The sequence below is a fragment of the Podarcis vaucheri genome, assembly GCF_965113315.1.
Source record: "Podarcis vaucheri genome assembly, chromosome: 8".
Classification (NCBI taxonomy): Eukaryota; Metazoa; Chordata; class Lepidosauria; order Squamata; family Lacertidae; genus Podarcis; species Podarcis vaucheri.
In genome coordinates, this window is record NC_138766.1 from 71,607,980 (window position 1) to 71,623,824 (window position 15,845).

At 43.5% G+C, this 15,845-nt stretch overlaps 1 protein-coding gene across 3 annotated transcripts in view; it reads left to right on the forward strand.

Moving 5' to 3' along the window:
• GRHL2 (grainyhead like transcription factor 2) overlaps positions 1-15,625 on the forward strand; it is an 84,544-nt gene extending 68,919 nt beyond the window's left edge. For all 3 annotated transcript variants that reach the window (XM_082235669.1, XM_082235668.1, XM_082235667.1), the window contains exons 12-16: positions 1,274-1,305; positions 2,510-2,601; positions 4,628-4,713; positions 9,327-9,391; positions 10,727-15,625. In XM_082235669.1, the coding sequence (XP_082091795.1) occupies positions 1,274-1,305; positions 2,510-2,601; positions 4,628-4,713; positions 9,327-9,391; positions 10,727-10,841 (390 nt within the window). In that variant the 3' untranslated portion in view covers positions 10,842-15,625. The remainder of the gene's footprint in view (positions 1-1,273; positions 1,306-2,509; positions 2,602-4,627; positions 4,714-9,326; positions 9,392-10,726) is intronic.
• Positions 15,626-15,845: the final 220 nt, after the last annotated feature.

Consider the following 15,845-nt stretch of genomic DNA (forward strand, 5'->3'; position numbering starts at 1 on the left):
TTCAGCCAGAATTATGTTTTAACCTAAGAAACACTGTATATAACTTTATGATGTAAAGATTTATAACTGCATGATAAAATACCACGTATAAGCTTCTATCTGACTTTCTTGGAGTGTATGGCATACCTTACTGGAAGAGCTTAGGGACAGGGGAGAAATCCTTTGCATTTTAATATGGACCTCCCATATTGGCACTTCCCAGAACAATACATGAACCAGAGCCCAGTTATCCGTTGAACTTGCCACTTTCCTGAATGTTGCAGGGCAGCTCTGTGGCCAAAAACATTATGTATTAGGGGAAAGTGTATATAAAGATGTGTATACAGTGGTACCTCAGGTTACAGATGCTTCAGGTTACAGATTCCGCTAGCCCAGAAATAGTACCTCGGGTTACGAACTTTGCTTTAGGATGAGAACAGAAATTGTGCGGCGGCAGTGCTAAAGTGGTACCTCAGGTTAAGAACAGTTTCAGGTTAAAAACAGACCTCCAGAACAAATTAAGTTCTTAAGCCGAGGTACCTACCACTGTATAGGTGCAAACAATGTACAAAAAGCAGGGTGCTAGAGCAGTTTGCCAGAATGTAAGTTAGGCACAATTGTATACCAAAAATGTGTGTGAATTTTCATGATTATTATTTTTTTAAAAAATCACAAACAAATGGAGAAATAGGATGAACTGAAGTCTGGAAAAACAACTGGGAGTAACAGAAATGGGCCCATTTAATCTCTGGCATCTTGAAACGGTTCTTGTCTCAAGTTCCAGAGGACCACTGCTAGTCAACGTAGACCAGGGGTGGAGATCCAGATGCCCAAAGGCAGCGCTCTGGGCCTCTCCATTTGATCCCAGGCGACAAATTCTTCCCTAGGCCCACACATAGCTTGAATGCTTAGGCCTGATTGGAATGTGCCCTTGGACTGTAATAGTGACTCTTGCTGGTGTGGAGGGAAGATGGAGAAGCATGCATGGTCTATGGCTGGAATGTAATTTTTGCACAAACGTGAGAGTCACGTCCATTTGCTCCATCCACTTACGCATCTAGCCCTGCCACACCACTGGTATAAGGCTTCTGGGAAGTTGCCCATGAGGGAATGTGGACTTGGGGCAAAAAAACAGTTTCTTATCCTTGACGCAGGCAATACCAAACTGGATGGAGCAATAGTCTAACCATCTGATTGGCATGTATGCAACTGCTCTGTCTCTCCATTAGCACTTCTGTGTCGCAACACCTGGTGAAATGACAATAATGAATCTGTTCTTTGTCTGCTCTTACAGGCTTACTATAACACAGATGATGAACGAGAAGGGTAAGTCATTTTTTTTTGTCTTGTAAATTTTGCAGGCAGAATTTCAACCCCCTTGACAAACTAATAGTAGTAATAATCAAGTACTGAAGTTCCGATGCAGTTTAAATTCCAATGTTTTAACGTTTGTCATGGCAGAGGCAGATTTCTTTACTTTGTTCCGGCTCCTGTTGTCTTGCGCTAGAAGTAAACTGTTGTCCTTTTAATCATACACATAGTTGTGTGTCTTCATATAACAATAGTCTTGGTATTTATTTCAAGGCTGTGTGTGCTTGACAAAAAAGCATATATTTTTTTGCAAAATGTAACCTAAATTTTGTAGTTCAGAAAGCTGAACTTTGTGATCTGTTTACACTGTATGAAAATTAAGAGATATTGTATATATTATTTTATTTGTTATTTTATTTTTGTGATCCATAATTGCTAGAAACAAGTTGTGTGTGCTTAAGATTCTTAGGGTACTGGTTTCTGTTTGTAGAATACATGCAGCTTCTTGTATAGCTGTAGTAGTAAATCAATATACCGTATTTTTCGCCCCATAGGGCGCACCTAGCTTTTTGGGGGGGGGAATAAAGAAAAAAAAATATTGCCCCCCCAGGCGCAGGGCTGAGGCGGGGGAAGCCCGAGCTTCCCCCAACCCCAGCCCCCAGAACAGGCTGCTATTCGCAGGTATGCAGGCAGCTCTCCGCAAGCCATGGGAGCCCAGCGCGAAGTCGCGCCGGGCTCCCACGGCTTGTGCAGAGCTGCGCGAAGCCCAGCACGCCCCAGGCTTCGGGATGCAGGCAGCTCTCCACAAGCCTAGGGAGCCCGGCGGGAACTCCCGCGGGCTCCCAAGGCTTGCGGATAGCTTCCTGAAGCCTGGAGAGCGAGAGGGGTCGGTGTGCACCGACCCCTCTCACTCTCCAGGCTTCAGTGAAAGCCTGTATTTGCCCCATAGGACTCACATACATTTCCTCTTCATTTTTGGAGGGGAAAAAGTGCGTCCTATAGGGCGAAAAATACGGTAATACACAGTCATGAAATTAAACTGTAACCTTGCTTTTTAGACTAGGCCTGTCAAAAGTACTAAGACAAAAGTCTTGGCAACCAGTGCAGCCACAATGTAGCACAGCCTCCCAGCTACAATTAGGAGAACAAGTTATGGGTAACAATTCCACCCCCAGTACTATAAATCTGGTACATCTTTCTTATTTTTCTCTCCCTACAGTAGCATCTTGGCTAAAAGGATATTCCGGCCAGTAGAAGAAGACTTCAGCTCACCACCGCTGAAGCAAATAAAAGAAGAAGGAACAAAAAGAGGTACCAGTTTTTTCTCAGTTTTCCCTAAGTCAGAATTCATGTGAAAGTAATTGGGCAGAGGGAAGGAAAAAATCAGAATGGAAATATAGTTCTGAATTATGCTGAAGTCTTTGCAACGTCTACGCTGCCTTGGTCATGTGCACGCAATGGAAGATAGCAGGATCCCCAAAGACATTCTGTACGAGGCGCTGGCTTCAGACACCAGGCCTGTTGGCGGACCAACTCCGAGTTACAAAGATGTCTGCAAATGTGATATGAAGGCTGACAACATGAACCCCACTGTGTGGGAATCCCTTGCAGACAACCACAGTGCCTGGAGATAGACAGTCAGGTTGTGCATCCACAGTGCTGACCAGAGGAGAAATGACCGCTGGGAGGAATGCAGAAAGAAGAAACGTCCTGGTGCACCTGCAGCATCACAACAACCAGATGCCTTCATCTGCCCCAGCTGCAACAAAACATGTCTCTCCCATATCAGGGTCTACAGCCACAGCAGGCATAACTCTCCAGCAACTTGACTTCACCCGCAAAGGCACACACCTTCACTGTCTCCCGAGACAGATGGGTGCCAACACGATCAACAACAAAGGCCAGGATAAAGAGGCACATACGGCAAAAACTGCACAATGAAGGTGACAGGTGCAAATTTGTGGAGAGGCAGCTTAGGGGCTGCCACAGAAAATGCCATCTTCTGGGCTGCCATACCCTGGAGTTCTGAGGGTGATGGAGCTAGCAAGCAGGCTCCCCTCTGACAATCTTAACACCGGAGGCATTTGACCCCCTTCTGAAGTCTAGCATCATATAAGGCGGTTGACTGGTCATGCATTTTACCTCTGGACCAGCTACACCAGCAGGCACATGCTTGCACCTAAAACTACATGTTGCACATGTGCTATGTGCTGGCGCTGCTCTTTGAGCATTACAAAGGAAGTAGTGAAGGGGATGTCTACCTCTATGTGAAAGGCTTCCATCACATGAGAGGAGGGTGAGGGGTCTAGAAATGAAGTCCTATGAGGAACAGTTGAAAGAGCTAGATAAGATTATGGAGAGACGTGATAGATGCCTTTGAGTATCTGTAAAGGACCTCTAATCATGACTAAGCCGTTTCTGGTGAACCAGAGCAGCCCGGAAATGCTGTTTACCTTCACGCCTAATTATCTACTTGCACTTTGATGTGCTTTTGAACTGCTAGGTTGGCAGGAGCTGGGACTGAGCAACGGGAGCTCACCCCCGTCGTCACGGGGATTCGAACTGCTGACCTTCTGATCGGCAAGCCCTAGGCTCTGTGGTTTAGACCACAGCGCCACCCGCGTCCTTTGGGTATCTGAGGGGCTGTTAAATAAAAGGCTGAGCAGACTTCTTCTGTGTTTCCTAGAGGACAGGCAGGATTAGAATTAATGTGTGGAAACAGCAAGGGCTAAACGTTACAGAAACCTCCTAATGGTTTTCACTGTTCAACTGTGGAGCGGACGGTCTTGGAGGAAGGTGGCATGTCCTTCAAAGGAAGAGCTAAACAGACAGCTGTCAGGGATGGTGCACTTGCAAGATTCCTCCATTAAGCGAGAGACTGAAAGACCTCCTCCCAACTCAAAAATTCTGGTTCCGCCAACAGCTGAACCCACCGTTTTAATTCCAGGAAATTCCGACTTTTGATGAGAATAGCTATTTTGCTTGTGGGGTTGCTTAGCGTGACAAGGAAATTAGTTCCACTTATTGGTCAGTATATTTCGCATAATCTCTGCCTATCACCCAACTGAAATGGAAAATGGGTGTGACTGTTTACAACTGCTTCCTGTGGGGGGTGACGCGGTTTGTGGAAAGAACACATCATTTTCCTCTGGATATTTTGAAATTGGCACATGCTCCTCCTGCTCTGTGACATGGGATAGTTTTATTTTTAACACGAGTCTCTGGCCTTTTTCACTTGTCATTTGTTTGGGAGGAATAGTTTTCTGTCCAAGAGGGAGCAGTATGCTTGTGGGAATGTTCTGTGTCTATTCCAAAAATTTGCTTCTCATCCTTTCAGTTCTGCTTTACGTGAGGAAAGAGGCTGACGAAGTGTTTGATGCTTTGATGTTAAAATCGCCCACTGTAAAGGGACTAATGGAAGCGGTAAGTATCTGTCATCTCAATTTCATTTATCGTCGGCAGTTGAAGAAAGCAACAACAGCACGCAGTCTGCTTTAACTTCCTCGTAGAAAGGAAAACAATTTTGCATTTTGTATTTGTGCAAAACTGTGCTGAGGTTGTTGACAAGCAAACCGACATCTTTATGAGAAAAGGGTATTTGTGTGTGAAGAGGGAGAGCTTGGATGTTAACGAGGACTCCTTGGGATGGGGAACTTGTGGCCTGCTGGATATTTCTGGATTATTATTATTATTAAAATTTGTATGCCACCCTATACTCAAAGGTCTCAGGGCGGTTCGCAACATAAAAGCACAATATGAATGCACGAAATACATAATAAAAATAAGAACAACCCAACAATTCTCCCTCCCCAACAGATTTTTAAAAGGCAACACATTTAAAAGGACTACAACTCCTATCATCCCTGAACATTGGCCACACTGGGGCTGATGGGAGTTGGAGTCCAGCAGCACCTGGAGGGTCTCAGTTTCCCCATCCTTGATGTACAGGGTCACATCGCAGCTCTCTGCAAAATCCACATTGCAAAGGTTTAGGCTTCCCAGAGTCAAGGAAAGAAGGAAGGCACTTTGGGAGGTAGTGTCTTTTCTGAATGCCAGGGCTCACAAGTGGGGAGAGCGCTGTTGCCCTCAGGTCCTGCTTTCAGGCTCCTCACAGGTTTGGCCACGGTAAGAACAGGATGCTGCACAGTCTTTCTGATCTGGCAGGCTCTTCCTGTGTTCTCCTGCAAAACCTTCTTTTCTTTTCAGGGCCCAGCACTGAAAGGACAAAAGTCAAAGGTGGGCGGCTACCACTTTCTTTCCTCCAAATGCCCCTAGCCTCCAATGTAGAGTTGCCACATCAGGAGTGGGGGTCCGGAGGGGGCATTCCTGGCCTGGAAACCATTCATTTACATGGGCTAGTAAAGAGCTGCACTTGGGACTCCATTGTGCAGTGCAGGCCATGGGAATGTTTGACCTGCCAGTTGAGCAGGGCCCAGGCCGCGTTGCGTTGCAGTTGCTTTTGTTTTCAGCAAAAGTAAATGATCTCGTTTTGGAAAAAAGGAGGTCTGTAGATGAGAATACTGTATCCAGAATTCATCATGAATTTGGACTCTGGGTCCTGTGGTATACATTAGCACCCTAGGGCATGCAAGTCCTTCTTTTGAAAAAGCTTGAAGTGTAGGGTAGTGACCAAGAGATTGCACCCAAGCCACCTTTGCCCACAGACGCACCTAGAATATTGTACTGGAGCCAAAGCAGCATAGAGAGATTGAGCTGTAAAGTACGAGGTCCTGGTTTAAATCTCACCTGTGCTGTGAACTCACGAGGTGGCCCTGGCAAGCCTCTTATCTCTCAGCCTTGGGGAAAACAACACGGACCCACCTTATCGTGCTGTCACCTCCCTGCCCGGGCAGGCCCACTGAGGCACCAGGGCTTGTCATCCAATGAGACGGAGCCAACAGAGAGATCAAATCACAAGGAGGAAAATGTAGAACTACCAAGGGAAGCTCCAGGGACTCTCGAACAAAAGCACTCTGAAGTTTACAAAGGCCAAAAGTACCACGTGGATGTTGTCCCCATGATGCATTGCGCCTTTGCAAGATTCCGTGTATGTGGTCGCTTGCAATGCATTTGTAGAAAATGGGTGCAGTTTGTGAGCATGCTAGTGTGTGTGTGTTCCTAGCACCTTAAATTCTGGCACTGAGGTTTCTTTTCATCTTCATAGTTATTCACAAGGCAGCATATGCTAGAGAAGATAGCAGTCTAGTTCTAAGAGCAGGCAGCCCAATCTTCAGTTTCTTTGTACTGGCAAATCTCCCCTGGCTTCAGAGATAATGTGGTTCCCATTCTTCAGCTGAACACTTTATTCTATCATGTATATTTGTTGGTTCCCTTCTCCCTGTAAAAATATGTGCCCAATCAATACCCATGGGTTCCCGTTCACATCTAAAATCTTAAAAGACATTCATACTGGAATGAGGAGGAGATCCATGGAAAAACAGGCCCCATCACCATGTCTGCTGCTGGTTGACTCAGACTGTCCTGTTCCTTACCAGGTCAGCCACAGGAAGAGAGCATCAAGATTTTAAAGTTCTGCTTTCCTGTTTCCTCCTCCACCTCAAATATATTTCCTTTTGATAGTTTCAAATTTCAAAGCGTATGGTTTTGTGGGAAGTGTTGCCTTTTATGAATGTTGTGAGCTGTTGTGGGGGACTCCAGTCAAAAAGGGTGCATCTCAAAATTTGTAGATATGAGGAGTGCTATAAGGAGGCCCTCACCCTTGGCCAACAATATGCTGACTGCAGGGTGGAGAGAGATCTCCACAGGCAAAAGTGTAGCCAGCCCTGCCCTTTCAAGGACCCCTGGTATAGATTAGAAGATTTCTGCACACCTTGTTTGCACATCACTATTTTACATGGGCAAGCAGCCTTCCCCAGAAGGGCAGTGAGTGCATGGATTCTTCCTGCTAGATCAGGGTACCTGTATATGTGCTTGCCTGCCACAAAGGGACATGGTGGAGTTTAGAAAACAGAAATCTCTCACAGGAGAGATGGAACCCTTATGGAAAGAGCCACGGTTTCTCACTTACACTCCCATGCTCTGCTACTGCAAACATTTGCACTGGAGCCACCCTGACTTCCCTCACTCTTCATTGCGTATTAACCCAGGCATGATTTTGCCCTTGGCAAGATATGAAAAATACCTTGAAAATGTAATGCGTTCAAAACATGTTTCAGTTCACATAGAAGCACACACACTTGTGTCTGGCAGTGCCGTGTGCCTCATTTTAGCAACGTTGTTTTCAAAAGCTTTCATCCCAGCAAGAGCATAACATATTAAAAGGAAGTTCCATTGTTTACAAGTTGCACATTTCCCCCTTGTTTATTTTCTCATATTTGGAATTTGCTTCATTCTTCTCCCATTTGCTATTATTTCCCAGAAGACCAGGCAGTTTATCTTTGCAATTATGCTTCTTCTGGTGACAAGAAAGTACTACGGCACCTTAGAGAGCAACTGTTTAACGTGAGCTCTCAGTGACAATATCCTGCTTCGTCAAACATCTTAGGAAGACCAAGAGCATGGCTGTTGTACATAACACATTGTTTTTGAGGAATAAAGCATTTTTGACAAGTAAGGATCAGCAGAGGCAACTTTCGTTGGGACAGAACTTCCTCTAACCCTGATCCATGACCTGGAAAAGTGTGATCAGATTTGTTTATGTATTCCGATTCTCCGCTGCCCCATTCCAGATTTCTTTCTTTAAAAGATTTCTTTTAAAAGCCCTGACTGTGAAGTAAAAGAGACTAGTCCAAGCAAACTGAAATGTTCTAGAGATGTATAAAAAGATGTTGGCACATACTCAAGGGAGTATTGGGAGGATCAAGAGATTTCTACACCACTTAGACTGTAGTCCTACACATACTTATCTGACATACTTCTGAGCAGACATATATAAGATTGCATCGCTAGAAGGTAATAATAATAATAATAATTAATAATTATAATAATAATAATAATAATAATAATAATAATAATAATAATAATAATAATAATAATTTATTACTTATACCACGCTCACCTGGCTGGGCCTTCCCAGCCACTCTGGGTGGCTTCCAACAGGATATTAAAAACACAATAAAACATCAAACCTTAAAAACTTCCCTAAACAGGGAAGAACCACCCAGTGACTTAAACTGAGTATTTTTAGTATTGCTTTTAACATATTGCCTTGTTGCAATTGGTAACTGGAAATTGCCATCTGGTGACCAGGTGGTAACTCTGAGTCCTTATTTTCAACTAATTTCCCAGCAGCGCTACTTCTTCGAAAATATCAATAAAACCTATTGGATGTTCTCCATTCAGAGCTGATTGAAATACTAGTTATTCAGCCAGTCCTTTTCATACCCAAAGCCTCCTGCTTTGTTTTGTAAAGACTTCTGCGGTTTGGATCCCCCGCCCCATTCAAGACCTTGTAAATTAAGATGACTTACTTACTAGTCAGCTGGTTGCCAAGTGCCTTGTGAGTGTCTTTGGATGGGCCTAGATCTCTTTCTTTCCCCTGAGGCTGAGTCACAAGGAAAGGTGTGATGTGAACACTAATGAGGTGTTTGCATCTCCAAAAAGAGAAGTGCTTTTGGAAATGACTTTTGTACAAAATTTAGTGGGGGTTGTGCAAGACTGTTTTTGGATGTGCTATGAGTAGCGATGGAAAGATCTGTCAATTTTGGTTGTCTCGGCTTCTCATTTTTCCAATCTTAAATTCAGTTCTCCGCATATAGGCATCGAACTGCACATGGTTGTTGTTTTAATCGTCATGAACATTCTTCAGCATTGTACTGTGAATTTTTCCTGACACAGTTTTGAGTAATGTGCACTTCTCCTATTATAATGCATTTTTACACTCTAGGTGCAAAAGTTTTTCAAAATGGCAGGAAGCTCTACATTTCTTCAGGTCATTAAGCCTGATTCTTAGAAGTGCTGAGAAGTTGGGTGCTTTTAAGACACACACTCACTCTCCACACTCTTTAACTGAAGCTGGTGGTAACGGTTTCTGCTTTTAATAATTGCTCATTCTTCTTTTTAAATTTTAAATTCAGATTTCTGAGAAATACGGTCTTCCAGCTGAAAAGATTACAAAGCTGTACAAGAAGAGCAAAAAGGGGTAAGTAAGGGAAACTAAATCTCACCTCGGCTCCGAGTCACCTTTTTTTTTTTTTACAGTGTCTTGAGACCTCAGCTGCCCTAGATTCTGTCCTAGGTGAGCAACTCACAGACCCGTCCCAGACTCCTCAAGTCATGTGATGTGCCCTGGGCTCAGGTGGGACTAGCCTGCCTTGTGGCTCCTTCTCCCCCACCCCTGTGGGGGGAAGGGCAGGGAGAAGCATTGACCCCGGGACATTTCACACTGACTTTTGGACTTCTCACACTACCCAAACAGCTTGGGAACAGACAACAATTCTGCAGCAGCTCTCTCAACACTACTGCAACATGAGAAGAGGTCGTCTGTGATAAGTACAATATAATTCAGTTGTGTTTCAAATTAAATAGAGGATAATTAGTATTTTAATTACCTCTGAGATTGAACGGCGGCAACAGGAGGGAAAATGAAGCCTCTGTAATCTGGAGTTTCAGTATTCCCCAAACAAGGGAGATGAGTAGGAAGAAAAGATAATAGGACTACAATGCTATCACATCAATGAATTTGTCTATGCTGTGGCGTTAATTGGCTGCCCAGCACCTAATACCCCGCCACCTTTGCTATCTTGTTCCCCCGACTGCACACCCAGGAAAGGTTTAATTAGCCGGTCAAAGTCCTGGTTTTGACCTATAAAGCCTTGAATAGCTCCGGATCACAATACCTCAAGGATCGCCTCTCCCCATATGAACCAACCCAGAGCCTGCGGTCATCATTGAGGCCCTTCTTCGCGTGCCTCCTCTGTAACCTGCTTTCAGCCAAAAAGGCTCCCTGAGCAGCAAGCAAATATCTGTAATAATAATAATAATAATAATATGATCCATATAGCCCAAGCAACTTTCCAGTTCAACATTTGGTTGAATTGTGATGTTTCAGTGGGGTTACATTGGTTTGGATTTATCTGGAGATTTTGCAATGAGGCTGGATAGATCAGTTGGTAGAGCATAAGGCTCTTAATCCCAGGGTTGTGGGTTCAAGCCCCATGTTGGGTGAAAGATTCCTACATTGCAAGGGTTGGGGCTAGATGACTTTCATGGCCCCTTCCAACTGTGATTTTATGTCTAACTTTAGAATCCTATGCATATTTACTCAAAAAGAAGTACTACTTTGTTCACTGACACTTAAAAGTTCGCTGGAACCTCCAGGAGACAATGAGCTGTGCTATGGCTTGTGTCAAAGCATTCACACAAATGACAAACACACAGACAGACACATCCCTTACCCCATGGCAGATTCGCCATGTGAATCTATCCTGATATGTGAAACTAGGGGGATTTTACTGACATTCCTTTCTGATTCCAGGATTTTGGTAAATATGGATGATAACATCATTGAACATTATTCCAATGAAGACACGTTCATCCTCAACATGGAGAGCCTGGGGGAAGGCTACAAGGTCACGTTGACGGAAATCTAGCCCAGATCAGAACGCAGCCTAGTGAAGTCACAGCATTTCACCCTCATCTTAAGGAAGGGGACCATTCTTCTCAAGCCCTGATGACTCACGACTGCCAAGAAGAGAGGCTGTTACAAAACTCCACTGGAAGCGAGGAAACAAGCCCAGTTGTCATTGACCAGTCCGTTCAAGATGAACTAACATACCTCTACAAAGTTCCTTATTTATTGCTCCTCACGCTGCAATCTGTACATAGCAGACTGTGGACATCGCCTCTCGCCCACCGCAGAGGAGAAACAGTGACTTTTAAAAAAAGAGTTAATGTGGAAGAAAATGAAATTGTGGAATTGCATTAGTTCTCCTGGGACTTAATAGTTAAAATTGAAACTTTCAGGAATAAATTGCTTGAAGATTTGATCTTCTAATCCATGGCAAGGAAAGTGGCCGATCATGTTCACTGGTACAAAACTACCGGCAAACAAATGTGTGGGTGTAGGTTAGCCATATCCTTCCCAGCCCAGGGCAATTGAGGACTGTGAGTAAGGGACTTGGATGGCGTGTCATTTGTAAGTAAAGCACCATCCGTTTTTAACCTTTGTATATAATGTTTATAATATGTAATAATATATTTTTCCTACCTGTGTGGATGTGTTTACTGCCACTCTTGTTTCTAATCCTGAGATTAGAAGCTGTCAGGCAACTCTCGCTGAGGAGAGAGATTCTGCCATTAGCTATTCAGTGACGTTTCCATACATACCTTTTCTTGAGTGGCTTCTACAGCATCCGTATTAGAACGTTAAAATTCTCCTTCCAGTGGCACACCCGACATTTGCACCACCAGCTTGTGGATCTCGTTCACCCTCCCGTGCCCATTTCTGTTCAAGGATACCACACTGTCTTCCAGTTTCCAAATTATTTGTCTTCCGGCTTCTGAAATATTTATGCTTTCTTTGCACCCTTGGATTTCATCCTTTGGTCTTCTGCATCCTTGTTGGATGAGACCCTCCATTTTCTGCATGCAGCAAGAACTGAGGCAGTGCCAATACCACCAACACTCTCCTCCCTCCATGCCTGCTTCCAATTCTGACTTTGGGCTTTCAGAAGATATATCTCCATTCAGCTCACCTCTTCCTTGGGAGCCTCTGGCAAACTGGAGCCAAGCCTAAACTGAGCCAGAAGGTCTTTATTATTATTATTATTTATAGCAAGTCATAAAAACATGAAACCGTAGAGCTGGAGGTCATCAAGTCCGGCCTGTTGCTCAATGCAGGATCTGCATGCAGCTTGCAAGGTGCAACTACGACACCTGCAACAGATGGACATCTTTGCTTCTATCCTCCAGCAAAGGAGAACCCACCACTTCCTGAGGCAGCCTGTTCTGCAGCTTGTCCTATTAGGAAGCTTCTTCGAATGTTCAGCTGAAATCCAGTTCCCTGCAATTCCCACCTGTTGCTCCTAATCCTGCCGTCCGGAGCAGCAACAGGGTTCAACTCTGCTCCCTCTTCTTCATCACAGCCCTTCAGGTATTTGAAGACAGCTATCGTGTCCCCCCCCCCTTAATAGGTGGGTGGATTTGGTTCAGCAAACACTGTTCGAGACCAGCTGAGCAGGTGCTTGCTGGTTTATCTTTTCTTTTTAAAATGAAATCAATGAATAGCCAAGATCCCCATTCGCACAGTGTACAAATTTCAGGTACAGATTTGGGGATGCAATCCGCATGCATGTGCACAGCATGAATGGTGCCAAGAAAGGGAATCTGGACACCTCTGGTCATGATGGGGATGGGTGAAGAGGCATCTTTCTATCCCTCCCATCCTCAGAAGAGCTGATCTAAGGAACTCCATCCCTACAGTCCCAGGAAGCCAGAGAGGCAGGGCAGTTTTGTTGCAGTTGAAAAAGGATGCAGCCTACGCTCCCATGCCCTGGTGACTCACCTCAGCTTCCCTGCCCCTTGTTCAGCTCCTTTAATCTTTGCTGTCTCCTTTCCCTGCCCTTCAGACACTCCCCCAACCCACCTCATCCCTGGTTGCCATTCCCTTGCCCATTCAACTTCCCAGGAGTTGTGGCAGGAATGGAACAAATTTCTTGGATGAAATTTTGATGAACGTCCTTGTGCCCCCTGATGGGTCTCGCTGTAAATGTAAAAATGTACATACGCGTCCCTTGACTTTGGTCTGAATGTACATATCAAGTCCTGACTCTATAGACTTTGTTTTTGTATGATCATATTACTCAGCCTGTCTTAATCAGTATGTAGTAGACATTTTTTTCATTGCACTTCCATCAATGGGGCTGCTGGGAATGGCCAGAGATTGGTAGCAAAACGTGGTTTGCTTGCATAAGGTCAAAGAGTTGATTGCCACTGTTTTCAGCAGTGCTTCTGGCTGAAACCCTGGAGACTTGCTGCCAGCCAGTGTTGGTCAGCCTTCTTCAACCCAGGACTACAACTCTCATCATCCCTAAGCCAGCTAGGAATAATAGCACTTGCAATCCAACAACACCTGGGGGCCTGAGATTGAGGAACTGTAGATACTGAGCAGCCGGACTCTGTTTAAGGCTTTTTTAAGGCAACCCTGAGATTATGAAATAGGAATCAGAGATGAAACCCTGTAATTTGTTTAATAACTTTGGAAAGCAAATGTAGTTCAAGCACTCCTTTGATTGGGACAACCAGAGCTTCAAAGAGTGAGGTTCCTTGCTCAAGCAAAATGGTGCTATGGAGATGAATGTTTCTTAAAAGGTTTCTGGTATGTAAATTAACTTGACCTAAATTTCAGGAGTGTTTGCTTCTGCCGATACTCTTTTTGCAGCTTAGTCCTTTTCTAATGTTTCAAATGTTACAGGAAAAATGCCAAGCGCTGCATTATGAGATGCATGCATTTTTAAAAAACTGTTTTGTTCAATGGTTTTAAGGTCAATTTATTTTGGTCACAATCTTGCATTTCTGAGTTCCACCAATATTGATTCTTAAAGGGGGAGAGGAGCCAGAACAGTTGTCTTAAATCTGCACTGTATGCAAAATGCATGAGAGAATAAACACCCTCTTCATTTGTGTATACTTGCATAAGCATGTATGTCCCTTGTAGTCATGTAAAGCTATGCTGACTGATATATCTGAAGTGAATAACATGCTGATTTAGCATTGCTTCAGAATCAATTGAGCTTACGGAGCCATTTTTACAGCAAACTGATAATTCACTGCCAAACTGCATAGCAGGGTGAAAATCAAGAATTGCATTCTTCTTCTTCTTCTTCTTTATGCCCATCATGAAGTGATAGGTAAAATTGCACCTGTTGAACATTTCTTGGTGGCTGGCAAAGGCACAGCTTCCAGTGTTCTATGTAACCATGGTGTTGCCATGCAACCCAGAAAGAAATGATAACTTACCCCTTCTGTTCTGTGGTTTAGCACTTAAGCATAATGATCATTCCAAAGCAATCTAAAAGTGGGCATTCAGACTTTGTTTTGGGGAGCCAATGGGATCCCTTAGAAGCTTGGGTATCTTCAAGCAGTCCCCAAGGGCCAATTGGGTAGCTTTCCTTCCATTAATGACCTCAAACAATGGGTGACCTTAGAGGAAGATCAGATATGCACAAGGGTTTGCTCTCAGATCACCGGCCTCAGAACCATTTACTGGTGTTAAGGGATAAATCTTCATGAGTACCTTGGCATGCCAGACATTTCAGAAAGGTGAAAAGTTTGAAGGCCACATAACAAAAATCACCCTTACTGCTGTCTTCTGAAATAAAGCTCTACACTGTGAAGACTCTGCCTATTTTTTAAAACTGGCTGGCGCCCCCTTTATCTATCCAGAGAAGGTGCAGAGAAATATTGTTGTATTTAATGAGTTTAGCCCTCTGTGCCTTTCTAGTCAATAAGGGCTAGAAACTTAGGTGTTTGTTTGTTTTTAGAGAGGAAAGAAAACTCCTAGCCCTATATAATCTGCGTTTGTATAAGAATTGCAGAGTGGTAACATTCTGACTATCACAGGCGGCAATTATATGTAGATGTTCTGTTTGTCCATCCACTGATACATTACTAATATTGGCATAGCTATAACAATTACTAGGGTAATAAGGCCTGATTCAGTCCTCTTCCTATACACACATTTTAAATAAATCACATAGAGTCTACCTAGCCTACCAATTTTTTAAAAATCATATTTTACTTTTGATGGGCATAAAAGAAGAGGGAGCTTTTACTATCTTTCATTGTTGCTAACAAACGTCTGTTCCTAAACATAAATGACTTAGATATGTACACAGAACCATGTGATTTATGAATTAAGCCATTTCCCCCAGCACTTGGTCCTGTTGTTCTGATCTCTGTAGACCAGTTGGAAAGTTGCAAAATTAACATAGCTGCTTGAGTTTTTATTATTATTAGAGAGGAAACTGAAAAGCTGTTGTTATGGATTCAATCAGGAGCATCATGCAGAACTGGAAATGAATAGACTTGTTTAAAGTTTTTTAAAGTGTGCAGCCCTGTAAAATGTTTGTTTTTCTTGTAACCCTTCCCCTTCCCTGCCTCCCCTCAATGTTTCTCCCAGATTAGGGTGACATGATGCAAACAGGAGGATTTGTTTGTGCCAAAAAATAAATAAATCTGTGCATAGTTCCCATTAGCTGGAAAGCTAGAAAGCTCCATGTATAAACACTGTGTGCTATTTTATTCTAAGAAAACTAGTTTGTGTAACTTAATAGTTTTTTTTGTAAATGGGAGAGGGAAATCTATAAACATACAGGTTTATTTTATTTTTTGTACATTTTTAAGAGGGAAAGAAATAAATATTCGTAAGATATAACCACCTTTTCTTATCTTTCTTTTCTTACTGTTGTTTGATAGATTATTCGGCTCCACACTCAAGCATTTTGAATATTGACTCATATTTGCTTGAATGGGCTTGCACTTTTGTGATGGGGAACTTACTGAATTTGCCACATGGTCTTTTATTAAGTAAATGAAAGCTAATCCACCAGTGCACAGTTGGGGGGCGTGTTGGGCCAGCCTTGGACATGTTTGGT